General features: G+C 53.9%; 1 protein-coding gene across 1 annotated transcript in view; it reads left to right on the top strand.

The window, feature by feature from the left end:
- Positions 1–13,881, top strand: part of RYR1 (ryanodine receptor 1) — a gene marked incomplete at its 5' end in the record, with an annotated part of 110,743 nt that overhangs the window by 87,423 nt on the left and 9,439 nt on the right. The window contains 6 exons of the mRNA XM_080828544.1: positions 6,586–6,927; positions 9,238–10,044; positions 10,725–10,795; positions 11,361–11,514; positions 12,542–12,628; positions 13,598–13,849. Of these exons, the coding sequence (XP_080684670.1) occupies positions 6,586–6,927; positions 9,238–10,044; positions 10,725–10,795; positions 11,361–11,514; positions 12,542–12,628; positions 13,598–13,849 (1,713 nt within the window). The remainder of the gene's footprint in view (positions 1–6,585; positions 6,928–9,237; positions 10,045–10,724; positions 10,796–11,360; positions 11,515–12,541; positions 12,629–13,597; positions 13,850–13,881) is intronic.

Genomic DNA, 13,881 nt, shown 5'->3' on the forward strand with positions numbered 1-13,881 from the left:
AGGCATGTCTTCATTGATAAGTAAGTACTTTGCAGATTCTAAAACACCTATTACAGTGTAGAAAGCCCTTTCTGGTGGCTGAAGACACATTTCAGGCTACTAACTTATTCTTGGTCAGTACTGTTTTGAGGGTTTTTTTTCCTATTATTATTTTTTTAATAGTCTGCAAATATTTGGGGGTATATCTCATAAGTTCATTCATTTAAAATGTACAACTCAATTGTGGGGTTTTTTTGGCATATTCACAGAATTGTGCAACCATAACTACAATGGAATTTTAGAACATTTTAGTCACCCCAAAAGAGAAACCCTGTACCCTTTAGCAGTCACTTCCCATTTCCCCCACCCAGGCCCCTGTCAAAGGCTAATCTACTTTCTGTCTCTGTAGATTTGCTTATTCTGGACACTTCGTATAAATGGAATTGTATAATAGATGGTCTTTAAAAACTTTTCTTCTGGGGCACTGGGTGGCTCAGTTGGTTGGGCATCTGCCTTCAGCTCAGGTCGTGATCTCAGGGGTCCTGGGATAGGCTCCTGCATTGGTCTCCCTGCTCAGGGGGGAGTCTGTTTCTCCCTCTGCTCCTCCCCCTGCTTGTGTGCTCTCTTTCTCTCAATTAAATGGATAAAATTTAAAAAAAAAAGAATTTTATTTTGTAAGGATAATTACTTTTCCTTTTACAATAACAAACCATAATGTCATTATCATTCCTAACCAAAAAGGGAATAAAAAACAAAACAAAAAATGTCCACAATTCTTTAAATCATCAAATATCTAGTCATTGTTCAGATTTCCAAATCTCATAAATGTCACATATACCTTAAGAAATGTTTTCTGGGGGCGCCTGCATGGCTCAGTCGATTAAGCAGCTGACTCTTGACTTCAGCTCAGGTTATGATCCCAAGGTCTTGGGGTGGAGCCCTGCGTTGGGCTGGGTGGGCTCAGCATGGAGTCGGCTTGTCCCTCCTCCCTCTGCTCCTCCCCCCAACATACTCTTGCTCTCATGAATAAATAAAATCTTTAAAATAAATAAATCCTGGGACGCCTGGGTGGCTCAGTGGATTAAAGCCTCTACCTTTGGCTCAGATCATGATCTCAGGGTCCTGGGATCGAGCCCCGCATTGGGCTCTCTGCTCAGCAGGGAGCCTGCTTCCCCCCTCTCTCTCTGCCTGCCTCTCTGCCTACTTGTGATCTCTCTCTCTGTCAAATAAATAAATAAAATCTTTAAAATAAATAAATCTTTAAAAAATAAAATAAAAATCTTAAAGATATAAAAAAATAAACAAGGTCTACCCATTGCAACCGGTTGATATTTCCTTAACCCTTCTTACATCTACTGCTTCCCCTCCAGCACTTTTCCCTTTCCTTGTAGTTGATCTGCTGGAGACCCAGGTGTTTGGCGCTACAGAGGAGTACTCTCTGATAGAAATACAATGTGAGCAGGGCGCCTGGCTGGCTCAGTTGGTAGAACATGCAGCTCCTGACCTCAGGGTCATGAGTTTGAGCTCTGTGGTGGGAGTAAAGTTTCCTTTAAAAAAATTAGAAATGCATGGGCGCCTGGGTGGCTCAGTTGTTAGGTGTCTGCCTTTGGCTCAGGTCATGGTCCCAGGGTCCTGGGACCAAGCCCTGCATCAGGCTTCCTGCTTGGTGGAAAGCCTGCTTCTCTCTCTCCCACTCCCCCTGCTTGTGTCCTCTCTCTGTCAAATAAATAAATAAAATCTTTTTTTTTTTAATTAGAAATACAGTGTGAGCAATATGCATAATTTAAATGTTTCTAGTACCCCTGCTTTTAAAAAGCAAAACACACAGGGCACCTAGGTGGCTCAGTTGGTTAAGCAACTGCCTTCAGCTCAGGTCATGATCCCGGAGTCCAGGGACGGAGTCCTGCATGGGGCTCCCAGCTCCATGGGGAGTCTGCTTCTCCCTCTGACCTTCTCCCCTCTCTCATGCTCTCTCTCACTGTCTCTCTCTCAAATCAATAAATAAAATCTTTAAAAGCTTTAAAAGAAAAAGCAAAACACATGTGCATGAGGTCATTTTCAACAATATATTTTATTTAAACTCATAGATCCAAAATATTATTTCAACATGTAATCAATATTTAAAAAAACAAAAACTATTCCACATCTTACATCCTTTTTTCATGCTAAGTCTTTGAAATCCAGTATGTAGATCTCAATCAGCGCCCGCCCTGATTCAAGGGCTCAGCAGCCCCACGTGGCCCTCGGCTCTCATTGGAAAATGCCTGTGCTGTTTGTAGAGCTTCCCACAGTTTCCATCTGGCTGAGCCAACCTTCTAGTGTCATGTAGCACGTTCCTCCTTCCCCTGTGTTTCCTGTAAACTGAGACTTCCGGTCAAGAAGCCCATCAGATGCAGGTTCCGTTTGGTTGGTTTGTTGCTTTGTTTTGTTGGCATATCCTCTGTGGCACCACCTACATTCATCAGGAGGCAAATCCTTCCCTGTTCTCTCTCCTTTGGTGATGTCAGCAGCTACTGATGTTTGATACCCAGACATGTTCGTGCACGAGCAATGGCAAAATGCTGATATGCTCATTTTTGCTAATATTCTCATTTCTAGGGACCATTTGTCAAACATCATGTGGTTTCCTAAACACAAAGCTTCATAGGATCCCCAGGCACCTTACAGATATGTGTTTCACAACATGCTTTTTGGTGTCTTTATGGTTTAAAAAGCAAGTTCAGGATTTTTATTTTATTTTATTTTTATTTGACACACAGAGATCACAAGTAGGCAGAGAGGCAGGCAGAGAGAGAGAGGGGGAAAGCAGGCTCCCCGCTGAGCAGAGAGCCCGATGCGGGACTCGATCCCAGGACCCTGAGATCATGACCTGAGCTTGAAGGCAGAGGCTTAACCCACTAAGCCACCCAGGTGCCCAAGTTCAGGATTTTTAAAAGGACTTTTTAACTTTCAAAAATTGTCACGAAGGAGCAAAGTCTTCTCTGCTTTCAAGATGCTTAATTCAAAAAAAAAAAAAAAGATGCTTAATTCACTTGATAAAATGTGTCTCAAGCATCTGCTGTGTGTAGCAGCAAGTGGAACAGACCGAGATCCCACCCTCAGAGCAGACAGCCCAGTGGGAAGGGGCAGATGAAAATAACCAAATGGGGTGCCTGGGTGGCTTAGTTGGTTAAGCCTCCAACTCTTGATTTCAGCTCAGGTCGTGATCTCAGGGTGAGATCATGCTCTCAGGTTGAGATCTCAGGCTCTCAGGTTGAGCCCCACAGCACTGCGCATGGATGGACCTGGCTTAAGATTCTCTCTCTGGCCCCCCCCCCCAAAAAAAGTAAAGAACTAAACAAAATAATTTCAGGTTATAATCTGTAGTCTGAAGGAAATGAGCAGGATGGCGTGAGAGAGAGCATGAGTGGAATAAGTCCTGACAACTGTGTGGACGGGGGAGGCCTTTCTAGAAAAGAGCATTGAAGCTGGAGCTGAAACATACCACTTGGAGGTGTGGGAGGTTGTGGCATCCCAGACAGAGGGGGCAGCAAGTCTAAAGGCTGAAAGGTGGGAACCAGAGGGATGCCAAGGGAGGCCAGCATGACTGGAGAGCGCTGCTGAGGGGGAAAGTGGGAGTGGTAAAGCGCCAGAGGGGAGGGACACAGCAGACATGCGGGGCCTGGCTGGGTGCAGGAAAGACTCCTGCACTCAATTTTTTTTTTAGATTTTATTTATTTATTTGACAGAGATCACAAATAGGCATAGAGGCAAGCAGAGAGACAGAGAGGGAAGGAGGCTCCCCGCCGAGCAGAGAGCCCAATGCAGGGCTCGATCCCAGGACCCTGAGATCATGACCTAAGCTGAAGGCAGAGGCTTTAACCCACTGAGCCACCCAGGCGCACCCAAGTCTCCAATTTTTAACCTGAATGAGGTGGAGGCACGGGACGATTCTGAGCAGGGAGAGGTGTGTCCTTAGATGTTTATAGGGTCCCCTGGCTGGGGATTGAGGGGGAGCAGGGAGAACAGGGAAGAGGTTGCCGTGAGAGTCCAGAGGGAGACGATGCAGGACCAAAGCTGGGGTGGGACCATCGAGGGGGCAGATGTGTGTGGGTTCTAGATCTGTGAAAGCAGAGCTGACAGATTTGCTGATGAATCGGGTGTGGGTGGTGAGACAAAAAAGAGGAATCAAGGATGACTCAAAGGTTTTAGCTTAAGCAGCTGGGTGGAGAGCGATGCTATTCCTGAGATTGGTAAGACAGTGGGAGGAGAGGTTTTGAAACCAAAAGTTCAGTTTAGACTATTTCCAGTTTGGGGTAGAGATCCATGAAATGATGTCAGGTAAGGGCTTCGGCTGTTAACTATCTGGATTCTGGGGAGAAGTGGGGGCTGAGATGTAAATTGAACAATCCTTGGTGTAGGATAGTGTTCAGAGCCTTGGGCCTCAGTGAATATCTCCATGGAGAGTGTGTTTCTCAAGAAAGGGGTGCAGATTCCAGGACTAGTGCCCCCGACCTTTAGAACTCTGGAATAAAGGAGGAGTCCAGTGTAGGAAGCTGATAGCAATCAGAGAAGGAGGTATTTCAAAAGAAGGGGAATGGGCAAATGGGTGGTGACAAAGAGAGAGCTGCAAATCACAAGAGCAGAGTCCGTGACTGAATGGAGGGGATGGAGTTCCAGGCCTTTCCATAGGGAGGGGGCCTTTTCAGAGGGGCAGGGGACACACCACATCATAAGTGGAGAAGGCAGGTCGGTGCAACAGGGGTAGATGGTGAGGAGTTTCTGTATGATTATGTCTCCACATTCTGTGGTTTCTAGAACCCTTCATGATCTGCAAAGCGGGTTACTCATTTAGAAAGCATTTTGCAAAGTTCTTGACTACAAAGCACTTTTTGGAGCCAGAAGATTTCACTTCTATTCATATCCTAAAGCAGCATTTCTCAGACTGCATGTACAATTCATCTGTGGGTCATGAAATTAATTTCGTTAAGTCATGACCAGCATCTTTAAAAATACAATGGAATCGAACACGGCAGAGAGTGTTGCATAGCGAAAGTCAGAATTGTGTCATGAACCCCTTTCCCTGGATTCGCACTACAGAATGCATTCTCACTGTGAGTGCAGTCAAAACATTTGACTCAGACAAACTGCTCTAGAGAACTTCTTGCCAGAAGTGCACAGGAGATCAGCACGAGACTGTTCAATGAAAGTGTTGTCTGTAAAGCAAAAAAACTGGAAACCACCTGAATGTCTAGTATCAGGAGAATATATGGTGTTACATTTATTAGAAATACTACATAACAGGAAAAATGAATTCGTTTGATCCATCTGTCAACATGGGTAGATCTTAAAAATATAGTTGAAGAAAGCAAGTTTCAAATTATATGACTATAATAGCAATTCTTTATTTTTTTCTAAAGATTTTCCTTATTTTTTTGACAGAGAGAGAGAGATCACAAGTAGAGAGGCAGGCGGGGGTGGGGGAGAGAAGCAGGCTCCCCGCTGAGCAGAGAGCCCAATGCGGGGCTCAATCCCAGGACCCTGAGACCATCCCCAAGTCGAAGGCAGAGGCTTAACCCACTGAGCTACCCAGGTGCCCCTATAATAGCAATTTTTTAAATTAAAAAAAAATCTGCAAGAGATACTATGTATTTTTGTGAGAAAATGCCAGGATATAGGTAGTGGAAGTATTGAGACATGTTGGAAGAAGAGATCAACACCAGGATAGTAGTTACTTTGGGAGAAGGTGGGGGTGGCATGGGGTGGAGGGGATGGGACAAGCATGCACAGAAGGCTCCAATCATACCTGTAATGTTTAGTTCTTAAATATATAGCATTTGAAAAACATGTCCACGTGAGCATTTAATTCTGGGCATATGCCCATATGATGGGCATATGACTGTTTGTTTCTAGTTGAAATTCAGAGCCCTCCACTGTGTCGAGTGTCAATGATGTACTTGCTGGAAAGGGGTGGGGGCAGCCCAAATGGGCCTGGGGGGAGGTTTGGGCTGGAAGGTGATATGTGTCAGGGTCCTATCATGGAGGGGCTGTCCTGGAGGAGAAGGTAATTACCTCTCTAACTTGGAGATAGAAGAAGCGGTGTGCAGGACTATAGGACTGACTTTTGGGGGGGAGGGGCATGGCCAGCTCAGGGAGGAAGTCAGGGAGGGCAATGCCACGGCTCCATTCTCTTCCAGTTCCTGATCCCAACTGGACAGACCCTGCCAACAGCCACAGGGCCCCTGCCCGGGGTGGGACAGGCCATAGGCGCCATCCAGCAGGGAGGGTAGACAGCAGGCGTGCAGGGCCCGTGGAGAGCCTGCGGCAGCATTTCTTTGCCATTCAGCACAACTGCTGAGTTTCATCAATCCCCATCTTACCATCTCTGAAAAAGGAATGTATCTTCCAGTGGAGGGTGGCCCGGCTTTGTGGACATGCAGCATGCCGGTATTTTGATAGCTGGTACAGCCCCATCTGTGCCAACCTGTGGGGTTTCAGCCTTGGGTGCTGTTTAGGGTTCTGGAATTTTCTGTCTTTATGAAAAGTCCATAACTGTATTTAAGAGGAGCACTGATGCTCACCGGGCCAGCCCTCTGACCTTTCCCACGCACCCCTGCCCGCCCCCAGGCTATGGACAGCCAGAAGCAGTTCACGGGCCCAGAAATCCAGTTCCTGCTTTCCTGCTCCGAAGCCGACGAGAACGAGATGATCAACTGTGAGGAGTTCGCCAACCGCTTCCAGGAGCCCGCCCGCGACATCGGCTTCAACGTGGCGGTGCTGCTGACCAACCTCTCGGAGCACGTGCCCCACGACCCACGCCTGCGCACCTTCCTCGAGCTGGCGGAGAGCATCCTCGAGTACTTCCGGCCCTACCTGGGCCGCATCGAGATTATGGGCGCCTCGCGCCGCATCGAGCGCATCTACTTTGAGATCTCAGAGACCAACCGCACGCAGTGGGAGATGCCCCAGGTCCGCCGGCCCATGCACCTGCATGCTCGCCTCCCCCGACTCCTGCGCATGCTCCTCACACGCTCGGACCCCCACAGGGGCGGGCACCCGCTTCATACAGCCACCGTGCCAGCCCCGGGGGGCTCTTGCTCCACCCGTGCGAGCCCGTGCCCACCCTTTCACCCCCATGTTGTGGGCCCTGCGGTGCCCTTGCACGTCCCCGGGTCTCCCCCGCCCACCCCTTGCAGATTTAGCCCAGAGATGGATTGCACGTGTAGCAGCGTCGCTGTGTCCCCCCTCGCTGCTTGAACACCATGCCTGCCCCTTACACGCTCACTCTGGGAGCTCCAGCGTGTCCTTAGAGTTCTAGTCACACCCACGCCGTCACGTATTGGAACACGGTGGTTGTAGATCGTAAATACATCTTCCTTGCTCGTCTTCCCAGCAGCCCTGGTGTGCCCTCTCACGGCCCTGGCCTACTCATGCCCTCTCTTTTACACACTCACTGTGGGGGCTCTGGGGTACCTTGCTATGCTGGTCTGCCCCTCACCGGTCACCATGTGTGCCCCCAGATGCTCTCTGAGGTCCCAGCACATGATATCTACTTACTTGGGGTCCACGTGTGGGTGCACACCTCTTACACACTCACCCTGAGGATATGGTCCCGGCACACTATATGGTTGTCCATCCCTCACTTATTCACCCCCCACATGCCCTCTCTGGCATGCCCTCGATCTCCCGTGCACACTTGGACCACCCTCCAGCTTACCCCATGAACCCCTGACTGTCCTTGGTAACCAGGCTGATCCTTGGCCCAAATGTTGCCTATCTCAGCCTCTCATATGCCAACCCACAGATGTCTGAATGTGCCTTACACACCTACTTGCTGCAAGATCACACTCATGTGTCCCTGGCAGGCCCCCAGCCCACCTCACACTTAGCTTGCATGTTACCCCCATTCCCTGTTCTCTTGCACTCCCCTTACACTCACACTTCTCCTTGTTCCTCACCTGCACATTCCTCCCACATGCTCTTGCACACCCCTACCCATCTCACACTTGTAGCCCATGAGGCTTACACTCCCATCACCCCCTCAACAACTGGGCCCCTCATGTCTCCTCAGTGACACTTGGCACAAGCACACCTGGGTTGTTGTCCCACACTGAACCCTGTCCTCATATTCTGGGCCTTGGTGCACTGACTCCCAGGACCCCTTGCACACACATGCCTGCCTCACAGGCACTGACGCTATGAATTGTAGCCCCCTCCTGCACTAACGCTCCCCTCCGGTTTAGGCCCCAGGCCCTTGCGTGGCCGCCCTGTGTGTCCATGTCTACCGTGGACACGAGCTCCACATGCTGGCATCCCTCCCCCATCCTCCCATACCACCACCCGGTTCCTCCCTTAGTTCCTGGTGCCCTCTCACGAGGCTCTTGCACGTCAGCCCCCTCACTCCACAGGACAGCTCAAGATTTTGCACATTTCACCTGTGTCCCTCGGGGCCCGATTGCATACGCCCCACCCTCACCAATCTGGCATAAAAGTGGTTGCACCATCCTTGCACCCAGGAGGTCTGCCACATCCCTTCACCTACAGGAAGCCCGGGTTAGCACCGACCCTTCACACTCTTGTACAAGCTCTGGGAGCTCCACGCATCTTCCCCCACCTCCCCTTCTCACATGCTCCCCACATGTAAACTCTTTCTCTTAATTCCTGGACACACCCAGTTCTGTCTGCTCCCCCCTCCCATTCCAATATTCTCCTGCTTGAGGCCATGTATGCAGCATGGACCTCGGTACTCTGTAGCCTTCTAATAACAGCGAGCGCTGTCCAGATCCCTCGGCATCTCTGAACTCATTGAATCCTCACGCCAACCCTATAACTGAGGTTCTATTAGTAACCCCCAGGTTGGGGGGGGGGGCGGGGGACTGAGGCCCAGAGAGTTACGTCCAAGTCACCCAGCTCCTCAGTGGCAGAATCAGGGCTGGAACCCAAGCAGGCTGGCCGGCGGCAGAACCTTCGCCCTCCACCCCTGCGCTCCAGCTCTCTCTCAGAGGAGCGGATAGCCTGGATTCTGGAGCCCGCTGGTGGGCTCCAGCCCTCCATCTACCACCTCTGGGCTGGCACCCTGAGGACGTGACTTGCTAAGCCTCCATTTCCCCAGCTGTGAAACGGGGAGCCGAGCCCCTCGTCTGGGGAGCCCCTCGTCTGGGGATCCCCTCGTCTGGGATCGTTGGTGAGGGTTCAGTGAGCTCGCTGTCACACCCTCGGTCCCCGGGGCTCGGCGGCGACCCGCGCGCTCACTCTGTGGCATCCCGGCCCCGCGCGCAGGTCAAGGAGTCCAAGCGCCAGTTCATCTTCGACGTGGTGAACGAGGGCGGCGAGTCCGAGAAGATGGAACTCTTCGTGAGCTTCTGCGAGGACACCATCTTCGAGATGCAGATCGCCGCGCAGATCTCCGAGCCCGAGGGCGAGCCGGAGGAGGACGAGGACGACGGCGCGGCCGAGGCGGGCGCGGAGGGCGCGGAGGAGGGCGCGGCGGGGCCCGAGGGCGCCGCGGGGCAGGCGGCGGCTGGTGTGACGGCGCGCGCGGCGGCGGCGGCGGCCCGGGCGCTGCGCGGCCTCAGCTACCGCAGCCTGCGGCGGCGCGTGCGGCGGCTGAGGCGGCTCACGGCGCGCGAGGCGGCGGCGGCGGTGGCGGCGCTGCTCTGGGCGGCGGTGACGCGCGCGGCGGGCGCGGGCGCGGGCGCGGCGGCCGGAGCGCTGCGCCTGCTCTGGGGCTCGCTCTTCGGCGGCGGCCTCGTGGAGGGCGCCAAGAAGGTGACGGTGACCGAGCTCCTGGCCGGCATGCCCGACCCCACGGGCGATGAGGTGCACGGCGAGCAGCCAGCCGGGCCCGGCGGTGATGCGGACGGCGAGGGCGCGGGCGAGGGCGCGGGCGACGAGGCAGAGGGCGCGGGCGACGAGGAGGCGGCGGCGCACGAGGCCGGCCCGGGAGGCGCCGACGGTGCCGTGGCCGTGGCGGACGGGGGCCCCTTCCGGCCCGAAGGGGCGGGCGGCCTCGGGGACATGGGTGACACGACGCCGGCGGAGCCGCCCACGCCCGAGGGCTCCCCCATCATCAAGAGGAAGCTGGGGGTGAGAGGGCCCCCCGGGGGGTGGGGCGCTCTGGGGTTTTGGAGACCTTGGGCCTAAGAGGGAGGACCAGACTGCGAGGGAGACTCTGAGAGACAGAGAGAGGAGAGAGAGCCTGAGAGATAGGCCCGCAGAGACAAACCAGAGAGACAGACCAGGGAGAGAGACACACACGGTGAAGTGGACTCCGAGAGGGAGACCTTGAAACAGGTAGTTCTTCTGGGAGAGGTCAAGATATCTGCAGAAAGAGAGAGGAAAGACCCTGAAACCTAGTTAGAGGGGAAAGGGGACCGGTAACTGGAACAGCCCGGGACAGGGTCAGGGACGCTGGGAGAGCCCCTCAGATATATGCAGGTGCTTGTGAGGGATTAAGTAGTCCCCACCCTCAGGCCCTGAGTGCCCTTGGGCTGCGGTTGTAAAGGTGAAGGGAAGCCCTGGGGAACAAGACCTCCGCCTGGAGTCAGCCTGACTCTGCACGGTGCTTTGGCAAGACGTTCCACCTCCCTGAGCCTGTTTCCCCTCTAAGATGAGACTCTCATAATCCCTCTTCTGATGGGAGGAGAGGAAACAGATTGCCCCAGGGGAAATGACCAGATGGGGACCCAGAGAGGAACAGGCAGGCAGAGGCGCTCTGAGAGGCGTTTGGGGTGGCAGCTGGTCCCTGATGCTTGCCCTGCTTCCAGGCGGATGGAGAGGAAGAGGAGCTGCCTCCAGAACCCGAGCCGGAGCCCGAACCCGAGCCCGAGAAAGCCGAGTGAGTGGCCTTGGAGTCCACGGGGCCTGGTCCCTATCATTGCCTCCCTCCTGGACCCAGAGCCTCCTGAGGTCATGCTGTGTCCTCAGGCTCACCCAGACCAGGCTGGGGCCCAGAGGAGGGGCTCTGTCAAAGGGAGTAGGACAGTGAATGCTCCTCTTTTGCCTCCAAGCCTTCCTGTGGGCCGTTCTCTCTGCTCGGAGCACTTTCTCCCATGCTCGTCTCAGTCTTCCTTCTCCTTCGCATCTGGGCTCACATGCCTCCTTCTCCAGGAAGCTTACCTTGACACACACACCCTGCCAACAAGTGGAAGATGTGTTTCTGGGGCTCCCACAACCCTCTGAGCATCCCCCATCCAGCCCTGACCCCTCTGGGCTGCCACTGCCTGGTGACCGGTCTGTCACCCACGGAGGCAGTGACTCATCACTGTGTCCCCCCAGCACCATCCAGACCTGGGCCAAGCACGGGGTGGGCCCCCAGTGCACGGCTTTGAATGAATGAATGATTGAATGAATGGATGGATTGCCCGGACACCTCCTCACTCTTTCTGTGTCCTGCCCTGCAGTGCTGAGAATGGGGAGAAGGAAGAAGTCCCTGAACCCCCACCAGAGCCCCCCAAGAAGACAGCACCTCCTCCACCCCCTCCAAAGAAGGAGGAGGCTGGAGGCGGGGGCTTGGAATTCTGGGGAGAACTGGAAGTGCAGAGGGTGAAGTTCTTGGTGAGGACCCCGCAAGGGCTTGCTGGCACCTCCTCTTCCAGGGAGACCTCCCAGTGCCTTCACAGCACCTCTTTTCTGCACCTTGTCCTGGAGCTCACCTGTTGCAGGCTTAACGCTCAGAAGAAGCCAGGCTGGCCTGAGGGCACAGATGTCCCCAGACAGAGTCAGGACCTGGTCACAGGGCAGCATCTTAGGTGGCCCCCCACTTAGGTGGCCCCCCACTTGGCCCCTGCTCAAGATCCTTATTCCAACCCCCATACCTTTGCTCCTCTGGGGCCACCTGCCTCGGCTCTCCCCCCCACGTGCTAGCCAGAGCGAAATCCAAGCAAGGACATGCTTCTGTTCCTCCCACCATGGCCTGTTCCTTGGCTCTCAGCCTTTGGGTCAGAGCCACCGCACTGGTTCCAGCCCCTCCTGTCCGAGGTTGTGGGGAGAACTCATGTCCTCATCCAACCCAGAAAGAAGGGAGAGAGTTTGGGAGGACAGGGCTCAGGGCTCTGCCCATCTTGCCTCCTCTCCAGGCCATCTGACATGAGGGGCTGAAGGAAATCTGTTGAGGGGGAAAGGTGGTCCAGCGAGGATGCATTGTAGGAATGAGGGACAGGAAAAATGATGAAGAGAGAAACAGGGAGGGAGAGATGGACGTAAGTGTCCTCTATCTGGGCTAAAGCAGACGGGGCAGCCTCACACAGGAAGCAGCATACCAGGGCAGTTGGGAGTGTGGACTTTGGAAGTGAAGTGCCTGGTCTCAAACCTCAGGTCTGCCACTTCTTGGCTGTGTGACCTTGAGCAAGACCTCTCACCTCCCCGAGGCCTGGTGTTCTCATCTGTAGAATGGGCAGATCAGCTGTGCCCGCTTCCTGGCGGTGCAGTGAGAGCCGCACACATTCGTGTGTATAAAGCTCTTGGTGCACTCAATAACTGGGACGTTGTGGACCAGATTTTGGATTGTTGGGTGGGTGATGGGGCAGATTCTCCAGGGAAGACGGTGGACTGTAAGCTCTTTCCCTTTCTCTCCTCATCTTAGAACTACCTCTCCCGGAACTTCTACACCCTGCGGTTCCTGGCGCTCTTCTTGGCCTTTGCCATCAACTTCATCTTGCTGTTTTATAAGGTGCTGGTCACAAAGGGCCCAGAGGACAGGCGCTTATCTCTGCTGGGGGGACAGGGTGGCTCGGCCCCTACCAGGTTCCCAGGGCCCCTTGGGACGAGGTGTTGGATTGGGGGTGCCAGGGAGGTTCGGGCTGGACGCCGGATCTTGGGACCCCCACAGGAGCATGTGTGGGTATCTGGGTGCATCTGGGACAGAGCAGGAAACCAGTGCGGGCTTCACGCTCAGCTTTGCCACTCACCAGCCCCGGGGCCCTGGGTGCGGACCTTGGCCTCTGCGACGACGTGCACTGATTCAATGAAGCTTCTTTGCTTTCTCATAAGCTAAGGAGAAATCTGCGGGGAGGAGGAAATGGGCAGCTTATGGGATGGAAGGGAAGGGCTCAGAACCAGACCTCCTGAGAGACAAAAGGGCCCTTGGGTTCTTACCGGAGATCTAGATAACAGGACAGCTAGATAACGGTCTAGCTCACTCCTGTGGGATCGAATCCCGGCTCCACCACCCACTGGCTGTATGATGTTAGGCAAGGGCCTTAACCTCATTGCCCCTCAGTTTCTTCATCTGTAAAATGGGACACTGACAGTGTCTATCTCTGAGATCTGTGGGGCTTACAAGAGGATTAGCATGTGTAAAGCACTTAGAACGGTACTTGGCATCTAGAAAGTGCTGCGTAAACGTTAGCTATGCCTAATTTTAGCATTCGTGTTAATATTGGTGGTCAGTCTCTGCAAGGATCTGCCGCCAAGGAGAATCAGCTCCAACGGCTTCCTGTCACTTCAATAGTCAGACTCCCAGGACGGAGTCTGATTTGCTAGTCAGGGTTCCAGGCCCACCCCTCAGCTTGACTGATAGTCTCACCGAAGTAGCATCTGACTAGTCTGTCCCCCCCCCCCAGCCTCAGGAATGGAGGCTGTCAAGCGTGTTCATGGCTTCTGGGTGTGGCAGGCTCTGACCGACCTCTGCCCCCTTCAGGTCTCAGACTCTCCACCAGGGGAGGACGACGTGGAGGGCTCAGCAGCTGGGGACCTGTCAGGTGCAGGGTCTGGTGGTGGCTCTGGCTGGGGCTCGGGGGCTGGCGAGGAAGCGGAGGGTGACGAGGATGAGAACATGGTGTACTACTTCCTGGAGGAGAGCACTGGCTACATGGAGCCCGCCTTGCGCTGTCTGAGCCTGCTCCATACGCTGGTGGCCTTCCTCTGCATCATTGGCTACAACTGCCTCAAGGTGGGTCATGACGGCGGTTCTGGGGCAGGGGC

The sequence above is a fragment of the Martes martes genome (genome assembly GCF_963455335.1).
Source record: "Martes martes genome assembly, chromosome: 17".
NCBI lineage: Eukaryota > Metazoa > Chordata > Mammalia > Carnivora > Mustelidae > Martes > Martes martes.